The sequence below is a fragment of the Melanostigma gelatinosum genome, assembly GCF_949748355.1.
Source record: "Melanostigma gelatinosum genome assembly, chromosome: 1".
Taxonomy (NCBI): domain Eukaryota; kingdom Metazoa; phylum Chordata; class Actinopteri; order Perciformes; family Zoarcidae; genus Melanostigma; species Melanostigma gelatinosum.
The window spans coordinates 24,857,993-24,875,742 of NC_136634.1; the positions used below are offsets into that span (position 1 = coordinate 24,857,993).

Sequence of the window (17,750 nt, forward strand, 5' to 3'; positions counted from 1 at the left end):
ACTTTTATGATTTCTGAAGCGTGAATGCAGTCGTTAGAAGTAAAAAGCTAATGTCAGACTATAAACGAACTACACCATGTTGGCACGAAGGCGAGTATACACAACGGGCTGTGAAGGAGGACGAGTCGGCGTGAAGACGTTTTGTTAGCAATCGCCTTTTTTAAGATACCTAAAATTCACAGTTGGAAATTTACTGATGTATTTTGCACAACAAAACATTAAAATCTCTTCAGCTTGTATTGAACAGAGACCTTATTTCTGGCATCTAACCAAAAATCCATTAAAAAAACCCATGGACACCCACAGCAAACTGATGTTTGTATGGCAAGTCTCTGAGCTTCACGAGCATCTACACAGCACCTACATACATTTAAATAACTGCTTAACTCCGCAGAATTTGGCTCTGATATCCGTTGTCAGTTATTCAAGTATCCGCTGGCTACACCGGAACCCCAACAATATTGGTCGTTGCCCCCAGATGTTAAATGATCATCAGACAGATCGTCGATGGGTTCTGAGAAAGTGGCATGTTTTGTAACATTTGGTATGATTTCTGCTAAACCTACTCAAGTATCGCTACCAAAGTTCTAAACCTTGCCCTGTACACAATGCTTAGACGAGTTAGAGATGCCTCTGGCTATTTTTAAGATCGTTAAATCCAGGGGCGCCGCCAGGGATTTTGGGCCCCGTGAAAAGATTTTACTTTGGGCCCCACCACCACAGGCGAAGCCAACCTTGCGCAAGTGCTGCACACCTCCAGAACTCAATCGTCTTATGCAATGTCAGGATCCAGGATCCCTGTCTGACCCGTTGTGTGTTTCCCCTGATCTCCTCATGTGTTCTGTCATTCCCCCGTTTGTTATTGTGTGGCATGTGCTCTGTGTTTGTCCTCTGCCTCCAGACACCTCCCATGGCCACACCCGTGATTGTGCACAGCTGAGGACACTCCAGCCGATCACCTCCTGCAGCCTGACACACCAGACTCAGGTCCCACTAATGAGTCCCCTGTCACGATATAAACTCTGGTCCTGCAGTCTGGGGTTGTCAGGTCGTACCGTCTTTCACCAGCTTCAACCCCGTGGCATCCGCTGCCCTCCTTGTGTTCTACGGATTACACGCCGCCGCTCTGCCCTCCTTGTGTTACACGGACTACACACGCCGTCAAGCTGCCAGCCCTCTGGTGTCGAGCCACGGGACTCACACCGTCGATCTGCCTACTCTCTGGTATCGAGCCACGGGACTTCACGCCGTCAAGCTACCAGCCCTCCGGTGTCGAGCCACGGGCCTCACACCGTCGATCTGCCACTCGGGTGTCGGACCATGGGCTCCTGTCTTAGTCTTGTCTTAGTCAGGCTAAATAAAACCTGTTTCCATTGACTTCTGTCTCCTGTGGTCTTGCGTTTGGGTCCTACCTGTGAACTCCCGTGACATGCAAAGCTTTAAATAACTCTACCTTTGCCAGCCTGCAACTCTCTAACAGTCCATGAAGTACTCAAGTACTGTATAAAATTGTGTTATTTAGTGACGGTGAGCTGTGAAAATATAACACAGCTTCTCTTATTACTTGCTGTCGAAATACTTAGTTTCTGAAAATGTTGTTGTGAAATATACATACCATAAACTATCAATTGAATATGGAATCTCACATGTTTATGTATTGTCATTCCATAAACTGATTGATCATGAGCAAAGTAACTGTAGCCCATAGACCGGAAAACCAGAGTTTTTATCCCAAACTGAGACACACCAGACTGACTTCTTCACTCTATAACACAGGCTAACCATGAGGAATTCCCTTGCAGGAGGCTCCAACTTTCTTACTGAGTTACTCAGTGTACACACAGAACTGGTAGCTGATTTGTAGACGAGTACATGCCGTGGAAAGCCATAAGACTGAATATGTTGCAGCTGTCGAAGGAAATTTAAAAGTCCGTCTCATGAATAGGCGTCTCATCAATTATGTGCTATCTATTGTTTTATATACTGTATATGGACATTTGTATCAAAGTTTCTAAGAAAAGAGTGTAATAGCGTATCAAGAGTTGCCCTCTAACAAAGGTGCTCTCTGATCCAATACATAGCATTTCATTAAATCTGTACCACATTCATTCAGAAATACCAGTGTAATTTTGGGAACCCATACTTTGAAAACGCACGAGGGGTCCCGGTTTGAATCAGGATGGGGGACAATGGACCCATTTCACAGAAGACAATAAGACTTGTCACAATAGGGAAGAAGCCCAGGTGTGAACGATGAAATGAATGACGGCTGAAATCTGTTTAGCTGCTTTGATTTCATTCACGCTGCGTCACTTGGCCACTTGAATATAACGGAGCCATCGTTAGCGTAATTAGTAACACCTGTGCTCTTCCTGTTTATGACAAGTCAAACTGCTGTGAGAAAGGTCTATTGTTTCATCGCTTTTAGCACACCTACACACATATCCCACACATCAACACCATAGACAGCGCCGAAAATCCACCAAAACACTACTAACACAGGAAACACACGGATTGCAAAGGTGCGATAAAACTATTGATTGTCAGATACCTTTTAATAACCAAACACAAAATAGTTGCAAACTGACAGTCAGAAAAGAGCTGCAAGCATCATAGCAACAGCCATGGCAACATCATACTGATTGACATTTAGGAGCAGGGTGCGTTGTTTATGTTTCTATATTTCGTTAATGAGACGGAGCATAATAAACGCTGAAAACAAGTATAACACTATTCTCAACATTTTCATTGTGGTTAAACCGGGGCAATTTGGTAGTGCCTGTTGTAAACCGGGAGTGTTTTACAGATATTTGAAGAGAAGATCTATACCACCCTCATTTCCGTGTGCTAAATAATTTATAAAGCTAGAGCCAGGACACAGTTAGCTTAGGTTAGCATAAAGACTGGGAATGAAGGTAAACAGCTAGCTTCGTTCTCTTGAAAAATCTTAAAGTGTTACTTCGTGAGAGTTAAAAGTGTAAGCATTGGCAGCGCACCAGTTGTGGCGCTGTGGCACGCTGGTTGGTTTAGCCCAGTTAGACAGGTTAATCATGCTCACGATTTGTGTCAAACTAAATGCCGACAGTATTAAACTGAAGTCGGATTTGTCTGAATACACTTCAAACATTTTGATTTTCGACGGCATCACCAGAATGTATCGATTAGTGGAATAAAACCTTCACTCCACAGAGTTAAGGTAGCCTCCAACTGCAGATTGAGACCAAGCTAAAGAAATGAACGCTACAGAGTATCGCTGCGTGTAGGCGACCCCTGATCTAGGGAATCATATTTCTCACTTAGTCCCTGAGGGCACATGGGAGGACAAGTGCATGTTATATGTTACCATTTGCCATTGTTGGGAAATGGGGACCTCCTTTATGAATTAACCACATACTTACACACACGGCATATGCACATGCTGACCCCATTTATCAATGTCCGAATTACAAGCCAACGAGACTGCAGTCAATAGTATTGACTGGCCCTGGCAGCATCTCTGAGCTCTTTAATGTCTTTGTCTCAGAATAATCTACAGCTGAGGAGAAAATAGGCAAGCCCATATAAGAGCATGATGTCCCAAAGCAAATTGAATCAATCCAGTGAACAAGCTGGGAAGTCTCTTGACACTCAAAATCATTAAATACGACACATCTCCACCAGCTGAGCAAGAAATGAGGGAACTCACCATTGGCATTTATTCAATATACAAATGTTAACATCTCAGGAAACGATGCATTCAAGTGGTCAGCTGATTGACTGCAAATTGAGCCAAATGGATTACTGGATGGTTCGTAATGAGGTAAGGACCGAGCAATGTTTATAACCGCATAAAAATCGGACTAATGAGAGAATAGTTTGCTCACGCGTGGCGTTTGTTTACAAGATAGAAAACACAAAAAAGACAAAAAAAACGTCCTGCACCGTACACCAGAAGATTGGCCAGATTGGCCACATCTGTAGGCTCGTCTACTTGCAGAGAGTAAAACTCACTCTTCTTCACGCGACCGACTAATGTAGCCAGGATGTCTTCGAACAAAGCATCGATGCGCGCGACAGTGTTGTTGGACACCGGGATCACGTCCAACTTTTTTGCTTCTCTCTCTCCAATCATACATTCCACCATCTCTTTAAAAACATTTTCCCTCTCCACCACCGCCTCTCCTTCTCCTTATTACGCGGTCAGAATACGACCACAACACGCCGCCTGTCTCCGGCAGAAATGCGCTCATCGACGCACGGGAACAACACAGAGTTGTAATATATACCTCCATAACACCCCGCCACTCTCGGCTCATACCTCCCCAGCAACGAGGCACATCACCCGGTCACAATACCTCCAGAATATCCCCCGGGTGAAATCCGGGACTTGGTTTTATGGTTCCGAGTGGCGCTCGCTCACCCGTTGGCGCCGGGACGCAAGGTCTCCAGCCGCCCCCGCCGCGAGGCACCCGATCGTCAGGTCTGTCAGCCCTCGGAACAGGCCGCGGGTCAACAACTCATGGGTGGCGGGGTAGAGGCGAGGCAGATCACAGAAAAAATAATAAAGACTAGAGTTTGGCAAAGATATGTTGATGAGAAATGTATTTGTAATATGTCAAACAAACGTAATCAGGGAGAAAATACGTTTATGGTCAAATGTAATTGAGAATGCATTTTAGTTTTGGGGGAACGTAATTTTTAGGAGACAGAACTGCACCATGAGACCACCATTACATTGTTCCTCTCGCGCACCCCCTAGAGGCAGCTCGCGCACCTGGGGTGCAATAGACACCAAATATGCTTTTCTATTTCCTCTATGTATAAGCGTTATCTAATCTCACACAGCGTTGCCAACAGTGGCGTGAAAAATACATATAAACGTGCGGCCTGATCGGGAATAGCGTGGAAACTATTTTTCGGGGAGATTCGCCCAGCGGTTTTCCCGAAAATCCCCAAAAATTGAGCGAAATTTCTCCATTCACTTGAATGGGGTTGCGGCGTGAAGAGAGCTAAAACAACACTTAATCTGTGATTTTTCCAAACAAATTGCTCCAGCTCCCACAATTTTTACTCTTGAAACACCATTTTGGCCAAAAAGCTTGGAAATGTTGTGCTGTCGCACACAGATGTCTGTGGAATCCAACGGACTTACACATTTGGCTCAAAGAGCCTCAGAGCGACATGAACTCCAACCAACTGTTCCATTAGACTCCATGTTAAATCTAACCACTCATTTCTCAAAGAACGCAGACGGTACCAGTTTTGCATATTGCGCTTGGGCTCACATTTTTAAGACCACAAACATAAAAAACACATCAGCGCGTTTGCCAGAGTCTTCTCTCTCTCACGGTATCCATATTTCATTGATTAGTTTGATGGTTTTGGTATGAAGGGCATATGTTTGACAGGTAGTTTTGTTGAAAATGTCAAACATTATGATTCTGTCTCCTCTCCCCCTCTCTCCCCCACCCAGTCCCACCATTTCAAAATAAAAGCCCCACAAATACAAGTTTCAATCCAAGAGTATGAATCTAAAATGCAGAAAAGAGAGTAGCGCTATTTCAATTGAACCTGAATGACAATACCGGAACATTGGCGTGTGTATATATTGTGATTTCTTCGGGCAGTAGAAGCCACACTGTCAAAATTTCTTTAGGAATTTTCTAGTTTGTTGTTAGTATTTATTTTTCATTTTACTAACATTATTCGAGATGTTTGCTTTATTTGGATTCGATTTTTGAAAGTAATTTATTTTGCTATTTGTTTGGTTTAATTACTTGTTAAGTTCATACATAGTTTGTGCATGATTAGTATTCAGTCTAGTTTTGTTTGTGAATTGGGTAAAATTTAAAAAATGTATATATCTTGAAATACAACAAATCTTATTTTCTTGCTTTGGAAGACAAAAGTATGCCAAAGTTGCTCAAAGTAAACACATTTTACCCTGAGTTGGAAAAGCCCAGTAGTTAGCATTGCTGATTGCAGTCTGTGTTGGGTGAATGGATGATTAATAAGGGATTATATTTAGAAAGTTGACGCCTCAGACTTGGACATAGGAGACAGGGTAGCTATTCACAAGTCGGATGCCTTGTGAACTTGAGGAGCTTCTGACCCATTTATACTGACCTTATTTAGCTGGAAGGTGTTAAAACAATATTTGGGCTCCAATAAGATGAGTGAGTGAGTGAGTGAGTGAGTGTGTGTGTGTGTGTGTGTGTGTTGGCAGCATTCTCCCACAAGGGTCTGTTAGTGCTGCAATAACAGGTCAGAGCTGGTTGAGTGCTGACCCAGCTAACGATCATTTGCTGCAACTTTGAACTTAATTACTTGATGAGGAGCAGATGTTGTCGGCGAAAGGTTCAAAGTCTCTCCCAAAAAATCAGGCCACACACTAGACGCCAGGGTTAGCTTCCCAAAACACTCTGTCTGATATGCTGATATGAAGTTTCATGGGTTTCTTAGCAAAAGGCAAGTGACATAAACTCATGCAAATGATATATATACAATTGCATAAAGTTTCGTAAATATCCAAAAATATCAAGACATGTATTTATTCATATGTAAATGTTTTGAAAACAGTTGATTTTAGTGTTCTAACTATATTAATAACCAGTAGGACTCGCTTCTATTTACCTTGGAAAGCAGCCACTTGATAGAGTGCCGCAGGGATGACATATTGTCGTAGGCCAACCCGGAAGTTAGCATCGCACTGGTTCCATCGACAAAAAGCCAATGGGATATTTCCTTTTTGGATTATTGCAGAGAATAAGCTCTGTGGAAAATTCTAATTTGTAATACTTACACGTTTTGTTCATCAAGATAATCTTCACTTTTATGATTTCTGAAGCGTGAATGCAGTCGTTAGAAGTAAAAAGCTAATGTCAGACTATAAACGAACTACACCATGTTGGCACGAAGGCGAGTATACACAACGGGCTGTGAAGGAGGACGAGTCGGCGTGAAGACGTTTTGTTAGCAATCGCCTTTTTTAAGATACCTAAAATTCACAGTTGGAAATTTACTGATGTATTTTGCACAACAAAACATTAAAATCTCTTCAGCTTGTGTTGAACAGAGACCTTATTTCTGGCATCTAACCAAAAACCCATTAAAAAAACCCATGGACACCCACAGCAAACTGATGTTTGTATGGCAAGTCTCTGAGCTTCACGAGCATCTACACAGCACCTACATACATTTAAATAACTGCTTAACTCCGCAGAATTTGGCTCTGATATCCGTTGTCAGTTATTCAAGTATCCGCTGGCTACACCGGAACCCCAACAATATTGGTCGTTGCCCCCAGATGTTAAATGATCATCAGACAGATCGTCGATGGGTTCTGAGAAAGTGGCATGTTTTGTAACATTTGGTATGATTTCTGCTAAACCTACTCAAGTATCGCTACCAAAGTTCTAAACCTTGCCCTGTACACAATGCTTAGACGAGTTAGAGATGCCTCTGGCTATTTTTAAGATCGTTAAATCCAGGGGCGCCGCCAGGGATTTTGGGCCCCGTGAAAAGATTTTACTTTGGGCCCCACCACCACAGGCGAAGCCAACCTTGCGCAAGTGCTGCACACCTCCAGAACTCAATCGTCTTATGCAATGTCAGGATCCAGGATCCCTGTCTGACCCGTTGTGTGTTTCCCCTGATCTCCTCATGTGTTCTGTCATTCCCCCGTTTGTTATTGTGTGCCATGTGCTCTGTGTTTGTCCTCTGCCTCCAGACACCTCCCATGGCCACACCCGTGATTGTGCACAGCTGAGGACACTCCAGCCGATCACCTCCTGCAGCCTGACACACCAGACTCAGGTCCCACTAATGAGTCCCCTGTCACGATATAAACTCTGGTCCTGCAGTCTGGGGTTGTCAGGTCGTACCGTCTTTCACCAGCTTCAACCCCGTGGCATCCGCTGCCCTCCTTGTGTTCTACGGATTACACGCCGCCGCTCTGCCCTCCTTGTGTTACACGGACTACACACGCCGTCAAGCTGCCAGCCCTCTGGTGTCGAGCCACGGGACTCACACCGTCGATCTGCCTACTCTCTGGTATCGAGCCACGGGACTTCACGCCGTCAAGCTACCAGCCCTCCGGTGTCGAGCCACGGGCCTCACACCGTCGATCTGCCACTCGGGTGTCGGACCATGGGCTCCTGTCTTAGTCTTGTCTTAGTCAGGCTAAATAAAACCTGTTTCCATTGACTTCTGTCTCCTGTGGTCTTGCGTTTGGGTCCTACCTGTGAACTCCCGTGACATGCAAAGCTTTAAATAACTCTACCTTTGCCAGCCTGCAACTCTCTAACAGTCCATGAAGTACTCAAGTACTGTATAAAATTGTGTTATTTAGTGACCGTGAGCTGTGAAAATATAACACAGCTTCTCTTATTACTTGCTGTCGAAATACTTAGTTTCTGAAAATGTTGTTGTGAAATATACATACCATAAACTATCAATTGAATATGGAATCTCACATGTTTATGTATTGTCATTCCATAAACTGATTGATCATGAGCAAAGTAACTGTAGCCCATAGACCGGAAAACCAGAGTTTTTATCCCAAACTGAGACACACCAGACTGACTTCTTCACTCTATAACACAGGCTAACCATGAGGAATTCCCTTGCAGGAGGCTCCAACTTTCTTACTGAGTTACTCAGTGTACCAACTCTGTAGATTTATCAAAGAGAATAATGTAATATAGACAGTGTCGCTGTATCTCTGTCAAACCAACCCCAGTCTTATGTCAGCGTGGATCTGGGTCACTACCCCCAAGTGTTTCCTACTGCTTTCATTAAACATTAACTGTGTCTAAGTATATTTCTGTTTCTGCCTCCTGAAACCACAGATTAGTTCCACTTGAAGGGGAAATGAGACACAAGTCCATTGATATATCTACCTCCCCCTGCTGTTATTACAGGGTGTTGTGCTCTTTTTGGTTGTTTGACCGGATTCTGGCCAAACTCAAGAAAGGGAACGGGATTTATGCTGGTATGTATACTGCTGGTCTAACGGACGTACACATGTATCCATCTGTAATAATGCTGCTATATTCTAGTCAGTTGCTCACTATTAACAACCCACCTTGGTACTGACAGTAACAAATGGAAAGCTTTACTAAGACATGCAGCATCAGTGTTGCAAAGGAGGAGAGGAAGAGAGATAGCCACATAGTGATAGAATTTAAGGAAATGGATAAAAGTTGCTTTCTCACCGAGGTCACGTATTGTACGTCCCGGCACAGTTTAGTCTCCCGTGGAAAGTCAGCAAGATCCAGGAAGTTGTCCACCACCACTTGGCCAATCAAGTCATGGCGAGAGAACCTGTCAAAGTCGTAGACGCTGAAATGCAGCTTGCGGCTCGACAGCTCGGCATATGCCACAGGAAAGAGAAACACCTCATCGAACACCGGGTTGAGTGTCTTGCGGTGCACCTTGGTCTGGTGCTTGGTTTTGCGGTCGGGCAGCAGGTAGATCTTGACGTAAGGATCGGAAGTCCCTGAGAAGTCCTTGGCGGGAAGGTCCTGGGCCTTGTGAATCTTCACGATCAGCTGCTCCAGGTCAAAGTCAAACTTCAGGACGAAGAGGAGACGCCCACAGCCGTCGGGGTGATGGCCATCTTCTGCGTCCACGGATCGCTGCTTGTAGAGTTCTGGTTTGATTCGGCCCAAACCAGATAGTGACTCTTGGCGCTGGAACTGAGCAGGGTTGAAGTCCGGATTAGACAAGTTCATCTGACGTCGGATGGAGTTGTGCCTGAAACAAAGTGTAAAAGTGGACAAATAAAAACATTCAAACTATTTTGATTGACTCTTCTTTGTTAAGTCTTTGTTGCTGTGAGGCCACTGCTGGTGCCACTTTGTGTCCTTAAGCCTGATATATTGTATGCTGTCAACTTTGTAAAAAGGTATCTCTTAAATCAAAGGTCTAGGTGTCTGTGTGTGTCCATCTGTGTTTAATCTGCCAAAGCCAAAGATGGACAGTAGCTTTGGGGTTTTGATGTGTACTGACCGTACAGACGAAGTAGGCTCAGTTATCTGTCTCTGGACCCTGTCCCTGGCCAGAGTGTGGAACTGGTTTTTCTCCACCTTGGTCTGGGTCTCCAGTGGGATGTCAGGCGACGTGTGGCTTATCTTTAGGCCTGACTCTGGGACAGCCACAGCCGAGAGGGGTCCTGATGGCTCCTTCACACAGCCTTCCTCGCTGTACTCCCTTTCGTCCCCGTCCACCTGTAGGGCATATGTCAACAGCAGCTTGTGTAATAGTTACAGCAATGCAAATACGCAATAGTGGCAACAGCCTACAGTTAAGCCTAGCACGCCATTTGTGTATTGATCGCTCCTTTAGGACTGGCCATCCACTGGACTGAACCAGTGGAGCTGTGGTAATGGCTTACATTGTGGTAATGGCTACATGTGCTATGAACCTACTGCACTACGGCTACATGTAAACAGAAAGAAACTGTTGTTTGCTCCCTTCTTATATCAATTTATTTGTATTAGATGGAGGCGGGATCAGGAGGGAGCTGGTGTTGAATTAGTGTAACGCATGGCTGGGAAGGTGCCCATTTGGAGGGAAAGTACAAAAATGTTTTTCTTTTAAAACATAAGGATTATAACTTCAAGCATCGTGGCCACGCAAAATGGCAACCTCTCGAGCTGAAGAAATATAGCCAACATGGAGGTGCCTAAAACTAGCTTCTCAAAATGCTGGAGCCACCCACTCTGAGCTTAACAACTGCTCCTCAGAAACCTATGGGTGACTATGCAGATGGAGACTTTGTCAATATTTCCTATCTACACTCTGTTTACACAAAGAAAATATAAATTTGTCATATGAAAAACTAAATGTTGCTTGACATATCAATGCTTTTCACTTTTGAATGTGAACATCACCATCCTTACCTCTGTGAGGACGGGCTGTTGGTCCCCTCCCAGAAAGTGCGCCCCCTTGAGGACATCTGGGAGGAAGCGGCCACTCAGGGGCACCCAGCATAACTTCCACGAGACAAAGAGAGAGACGCTGAACAAAGCCAGACCACAGGTGGTCACCAGCAGGGACAACAGGCTCACCGATACATCTAGAGATGGAAGAGAGAGGGGGGGGGGGGGACTCAATGAACAGTGAACACAGCTTTGCCAGTGAAAAGCGCTGGCACAGACAAACCTGGCTCCCCAGAGAGGACAGACTGTATTATTTTCATTACTTTTTATAAAAAAAGGGCTCTAAAACCTTTTTGTTTCACCTTATTCATTCAACCATACATCGTGGTAGTGTTCCGCTGTCGTCATTTTAGCTAGAAGCAGTTAGGATTTTTTTACATTGCTCAAACATATGTTGTCTTAAAGCTACCACCAGAAACTGTCATTTATTGTTGATTTCGGAAGTCCCTGTGGACAAAAGCGGTAGTTTTTTCCGAGCACCATGTCCCTTTAGAAAACCTCTCATTTCACTGCAGCAGAGATCGACAGTCTGCTCCGCAAAGTCATCGTTCTGGTTCTCCCTTGTCTCCCTTACCCCCAGTGGGCCCGGCAATATGGTCTGGGCCTCCAACAGCGTGGCGTCTGTGTTGGCTCCCAGAGAGAACAAAAAGCCAACCTTTTCACTGATGGCTCTTTACTTGTGTTATATAGAGGCATCAATATTACTTGATACTGTTTCGTAACCAGTAGTCAATTTGCGTGCTTGTTGCTATTTTTGTCATGACTTTTTGAGTTAGCTAGCTATGTAAGATGACAACCTCATTCTCAATCCGGAAGAGAGAAAGAGTTACAGAGAGAGAGAGAGAGAGATGACTGTGCTCTCTGTATCTTTCTCTACCACCGCTTTCTTCTTCAGCTCTCTTTTTCTTTGTTGCTAGTCGTTCTGAATCAGACTCAACACTGAGAAAGAAAGTCTGAAGTTTTTTTTAACCCATCGGACTGAGTGTCCTGGTTTGGTACAATGCCTTGCAGTTGCCATGATATACTGACAATATCAGTGATACTCTGAGCTTCACATTATGAACAAACATGCCCTGTGTTAACTGTTCGATGTCATGTTCAAATTGCATTGCAAATCTATTCAACAGTCTATTCAACAGCCTTTATCATTTGACTTCCCCACTAAAAGAGCTGAGAGCATCTCTTAATGGGACAGCGGAGAGTGCTCAGGCACAATGTGAGATATGTGTATGAGCTCATTAATGGATGCAATTAGAGTCCAGTCTTGTGTTAGAAAGAAAAACATGTTCCAGTCTTTATTATAAAACTACACAAGGCCCATATTGAGTTAGAAACTAATTGAAGAAGAAAAATATGCATCCACATTTCAACTTTTTTTTTTTTTTTTGCAACTGTATTTTCTCTGAACTATCACTGTTTTTCCAAACAACTGTACTCATTTATAGATGCATTAAGCATCACTGTGCTGAACTGAGAGATTAAAAAGCATATTTTGTCCTGCATGGTGATTACAGTTGTAAATTGAAACAAAACAAAAACGCTACAAACAATGTTGAGTAAAAACATAATGATTTGGCTCGTTATTTAAATTCCGGATTATTGTAGTTAATATAAGTCAACATTGAGTTTTGGTGTAAAATGGGACAAGAACAGCAGCCTCCTTGTTGTGTTTTTGTCTTAGAACTTCAACCATTTCTCTGTGTTTTTTCAGTTCAAAAAACGTAATTGCAACATATTGGTTGCCTCAAAAAGTGTCAGCATTTGGTTGAATTTTGCTCCAATCTCTCGAGTCACTTCTGGTTGCAAAAAAACAAGATGGCCACAGCCAAAAACCAAGATGGCAACGGACCCATATGCTGAACCCAATCTTTCAAAACCGTAGTCCACAAACCAATGGGTGACGTCGCGGTGACTATGTCCAATTCTTGTATACAGTCTATGGATGGGAGTCAATTTCACTATTCATCAGGTGAATGATAAGGGACAGGAAAAATGTCAATGGGAGCAGATGGGAGGGGAATTGTGATTACAATAGATCTTCTTATTTTCTTTTTTTTTAACCAGACACACAACACGGAAAAGAGGATTGAATGAGAGTCATTCTTCTGGGATTTGGAGTTTTTGTGGAATTTAGTGGAGCGAAAATCTACTCCTGTCACCCTCTAGTCTGAATACTTTATGAAGCCACAGTAAGGCAGTAATATTGCAGCTGCCTTCTCAAAATCTATGCTATACAAGCAGTGTAAAGATATGCCACAGACATGCCACCGTCATCAAGTCAAGGCATAGAACATGTAATTAAATGGCACATGATGTGGAGATTACACACAGTTGATTGGTATCCATTGCAACAATTACCGCTGGCCTCTCCAGCAAAGTAGGTTGTTACGAAACATGGATACAGCAGGGGGCTCGGGATTCTATTTTATGTCCATTTAATTGCCGTTTGCATTCATGTTGCACATTGGGCCACAGTGATGTCATGGCACAGCATCCATCAGATGTCAAAAGTGAGCAACCTGCTGTGACATCACCGATTAGGGCGCAACTAACATGACTAAACATGTCAGCCCATAGACAGCGGTGCAACGTTGCCGCTCTGTGATTCAGTGTTGATTTACCCTCTCAGTTTTCTGAAGAAAAGTTTGTCCTATGCCTGAAAATGCAAATATGATAGTTGTCTCTCTCTCTCAATGTTTCCAAAGATCAAAGTTCAAGAAAAGAGCTTGAACAGCAGCACAATTTCCTGGTCTGGGGAGTGGCTCCTTTATAGCCCTAGCACTATTTTTAGGCCTCTGCTCAAAAATAGCATACCCATACCTTTTAGACTGTAGATCTGGAACTACAAGGTCTATTTTAATAATGTTGATGGTATAATACATGTAAAACTTGTGAGAGACTTGTTCACATGTGTAAATATTGTGTTTATATGTTACTGGTTAATAACTGATACACTTATGGCACAGCTCAAATTGAAAAGTTTCAGTTTCGCCTGAAAAAAAGCACTTTTATTGAACTTTAAAAAAAAAAGAGTGCCTAATGAACCCGAAACTCACTCCACAGTCATAGCACAACAGGTTTGTGGTCTGTCCAAGCTAATTTTACTTAGCAGGCCAGCATAAAATGAAGTCTGAGTACAGAATTTAAAACAAAATTCAGATTTTCTGAACCACATTTTGCGCTGCTCTATTCTAATTGTATAGACTATATAACTACATATTAACGATATATTCACTTGCTTAAGAGTGTTCAATACATCGTAATAAAGCAGTTTGCAATAATTTTCAGTCATGTTCAGTTATTTACAGATGTCATAATGGCTCATCCTTGAAAAAATCTGCTGTGACTCAGTGTCTATGTGGGATTTTTAAGGCCTGTGATTGGTGGATTTATTCATATGACGTTGTTAGGTCGGTAATAGTCCATTGAAAGCCGTCAGGGGTGTTATTTGGAACGTTGAGGGTGATTAGTCAGTAAAAATCTTGATAAGGTGGGCTCGATCCTATGTCGATCGATGTCAAGAGAATTCCAACAAATATAACAAGGATGTTTTCAAAGAAGATCACCAACCGCAGCTGTAATATCCCAATAAACTGGGCAAAAACCTAAAGGAATCTATGTTTGCAAAGCACTGCCATCAGAGCACAGTAGGCGCTAAGATCTGTGAAATGAGGCGGGCATGAACACAGCCCTCCTGTGTGTGCAGCTATATACACCGGGCACCAGCTGGGGGGAATTGAAAGTAGCAGAGAGATGATATACAGCGTGTGTCCCTGAGTGCAGGGCTCGTATTCTAAGCTGACTCGGCTAGAGAGCGTGCAGCTTGTCCAGCCGTGCCCTGGTTTTGATGTGCCTAATAGGTGTTGCAAAAAATAGAATTATTTCACACCTGGAATTCAGGTTTTCTGTACCTAAATGAAATTACAGCCAACATAAGTAATTTCTCCTTGTGTAAACCTTGTTTCTGTCCAAGGCTATCCAATCTCCATTCAAGCCACCTTCCTTTCGAAATATTTTAGACCAAAAATAAATCAATATTGAAAACACTGTGGCTCCTTATTTGATAAGCTTTTAGAATACGGCCCGTGGCTTCATTCGATTACCTTTGTAAGAACCTTTTCTAAAGCCGCACGGTGTCCCCGCTTTTCATGTCCTTTTTGCAGGATGCAATCAAGGCACCCGGTGCCTAAACCCTGTACAGCTGGTGGCCATTAATTGGATTCAGGAGCTTCAATAATCAATAAGCGAAAGGAAGTCTACAATTGTAATAAAAAAAATAAAAAAAAAGGTCAGAGAGGTTTTGATTAGTGTAATTATCTGTGCTGGGGTTGCTTGTGTTTATGTATGAAGGAATAACTGATGCAAGTATAAAGCATGTAGGCATTAGAGGTCGCTTACATCAAAGTCTAAGTGGTCAATAGGGCAGTGAAATCCCTTGCTGAGTTCTCATTTGGTGCTTTCGGAACAAAGAACATACATGTCCATCATAGCCATGATTCAAAAAAGCACTCTTTACTTGTACATAGGGCTGGATGCTTTTGAAAAAATATCCTACTGTGATAGTTGTGACTGATATTGCAATTGCAATATGATTTGTGATATTTTCTACATCATTGCTCTCATTTTCACTGAAAAACATTAAAATGGTGAGCTTTTTGAAGAGATCTGTAACAAACTGTGGAATATGATGTGCAATATTTAATTTAAAATGGTATTTATTACACACATGTGACCTTTGACAATTGAGAAAATCAATTGTGCTGCCCTACTTGGACATCCATGCAAATTCATTCAATAAATATGTAATTATTATTTTTTTTAAGATTTTCAAAAACCAAGAACATAACAGAATGGATTAAACAGTGAAATCGTCTCCTTTCACGAAAGCTGCAAACTTAAGCATGTCCAGCTAACACGACTGTACTTCCAATGTCAAGGAGCGTTTCCTGCTGCATTATATATTTACTGTTTAGGTTAAAAGAAAAGGCCCCATTCTAGCCCACTCCATGTCTAGTATATCCGGTCTTCGTTTTAGGTCTGTACAGAGCTCTAGTTCTCGTCCTCAAAGCCTTTTCTCTTGTAACATTGTTAATACATTCAGTTTTCAAACACGAACAAAAGAGCTTATACTGATCTCGGGTGTTGATTGTCCAAGTATGTAATTTAAGTAGCCAAAGATGGTCGTTAGAATGAAATAACAGCCTGGCGTAACATTTCCTCATCATATTAATAAAAGAACGATTTTTTTTTTTTTGGCCTACACTGCAATGCAAGGACAATTCTGCTCCTTCCGTTTCTTCTTTATTAACTGGTGAGGATTCCGATTTTTTTTCCTGGGACATGCAACTTTATCCGCAGTTTTTTAGCCATCAAGTGAGAATTATGTGTGAATTTTGGGCTATTTTTCTTCCATACATGTCTTCCTTCAGACTCATGGAAAAGAGAACATCCACAGTACACATAAGGGTATTTGTTTTACTACTTTGCCAATTTCGGAATATCCTGAATTCACAAAACGTTATTGTTAGTTAACGCCTCATTTGCATATGAAAACAAAATATTTTTGAAAATTTGAAATATAAAAAAGTCATTCTATAAAGTTTCATGCTGATATCTATTTGTTCATTTTTTTTTACCCTATTTACCCTCTCTAAGCCAGAAAGATGCACTTCAATAGCTCTTACATCCACCAAACTTTTCATTTTTATTCCTATCTAAATGTTGGGGTTTGTTCATCGATCCTTCACAGCCTGATTTACATCTTATCACTGAAAACATGCCATAAATAGATTCTATATGGCTGTTGACTGTATCTTCTAAATGTATGGATTGATAAAAAGAGATGATCTATAATTCCCTCTGTAAAAAACAAAATGAAATTACATGTTTAGCCTAGCTTTATCCAATGCAAATAACCTCATTTAAAAAGAGAATGCTCATATGCTTATATAAAAATAACATTTCAAAAACTGAGATGAATTATCTTAGTGTATGAAATCAACTGGGGAGGTTTCATGGTGACATCTATCAGTAATTTTTTGTTCTTACCCTATTCAACTGTGTCTCCCCTTAAGAATATTTTGCAGTTTTCATTTTAAAACTAATCAGCTGCAAACATTAAAAAGCTGGAGACAGTGTTTTATCTAACTCATGGAGCTAAAGTTACTTGTTACAGCTGATAAAAGCGCTAGGAATTTGTTCAGTGGTAAATGTGCCGCTCGTTATCCACTGCCTCGTATGTGCCATGCAAGAATGGAAAGGTGCAGCAATAGCAACTAAGGGAAGAGAACTAAGCAAAAAGGTCAATTCTGTTACGATAACAGGTTCAGGGCAGTTCTGGTAACGAGGTTGAAAATTGTTGCATCAAAATGACATGATAAAAGCAACGCATCTAAGGTTTTAAAGCAACAGAGAGAACGTCTCACCACCAGTAAGCACCAGCGTCAGTGGGAGGGATCAGAGTCCGATTTTCATTGTCCAACACTGCAAATTGATTTTTCCTGATAGAAGCCTTGGCAAAGGCGTTCTCCTGCCTCTGATGTGAATCAAGCTGAAAACCCCAAAGCGAACAGACACACAGATGGCTGCTTTTATTGATTTGGACTAAATCTCCCTTTGATGAGGCGTTGTGAGAATCAACAACACGCTCTAGGGTGCCTGATTATCCAGCTATTCTGTAGAAAGAAGCAGAAAAGAGACCCACCAGCACCAACTATGAAACTTAAATGTTCCTGCCAGTTCCGCACGTTTAATTTGGCATGTTCTAGTGTGACATGCACTGACACTAACACATGCAGACACACCACATTTGTCTCCTGTCGGGGGCTA

General features: G+C 42.3%; 1 protein-coding gene across 1 annotated transcript in view; it reads right to left on the minus strand.

Moving 5' to 3' along the window:
* The window catches only part of LOC306780014 (synaptotagmin-9-like), a gene marked incomplete at its 5' end in the record, with an annotated part of 69,070 nt that overhangs the window by 40,477 nt on the left and 10,843 nt on the right, over positions 1-17,750 (minus strand). The window contains 3 exons of the mRNA XM_079272179.1: positions 9,195-9,735; positions 9,991-10,208; positions 10,884-11,059. Of these exons, the coding sequence (XP_079128305.1) occupies positions 9,195-9,735; positions 9,991-10,208; positions 10,884-11,059 (935 nt within the window). The remainder of the gene's footprint in view (positions 1-9,194; positions 9,736-9,990; positions 10,209-10,883; positions 11,060-17,750) is intronic.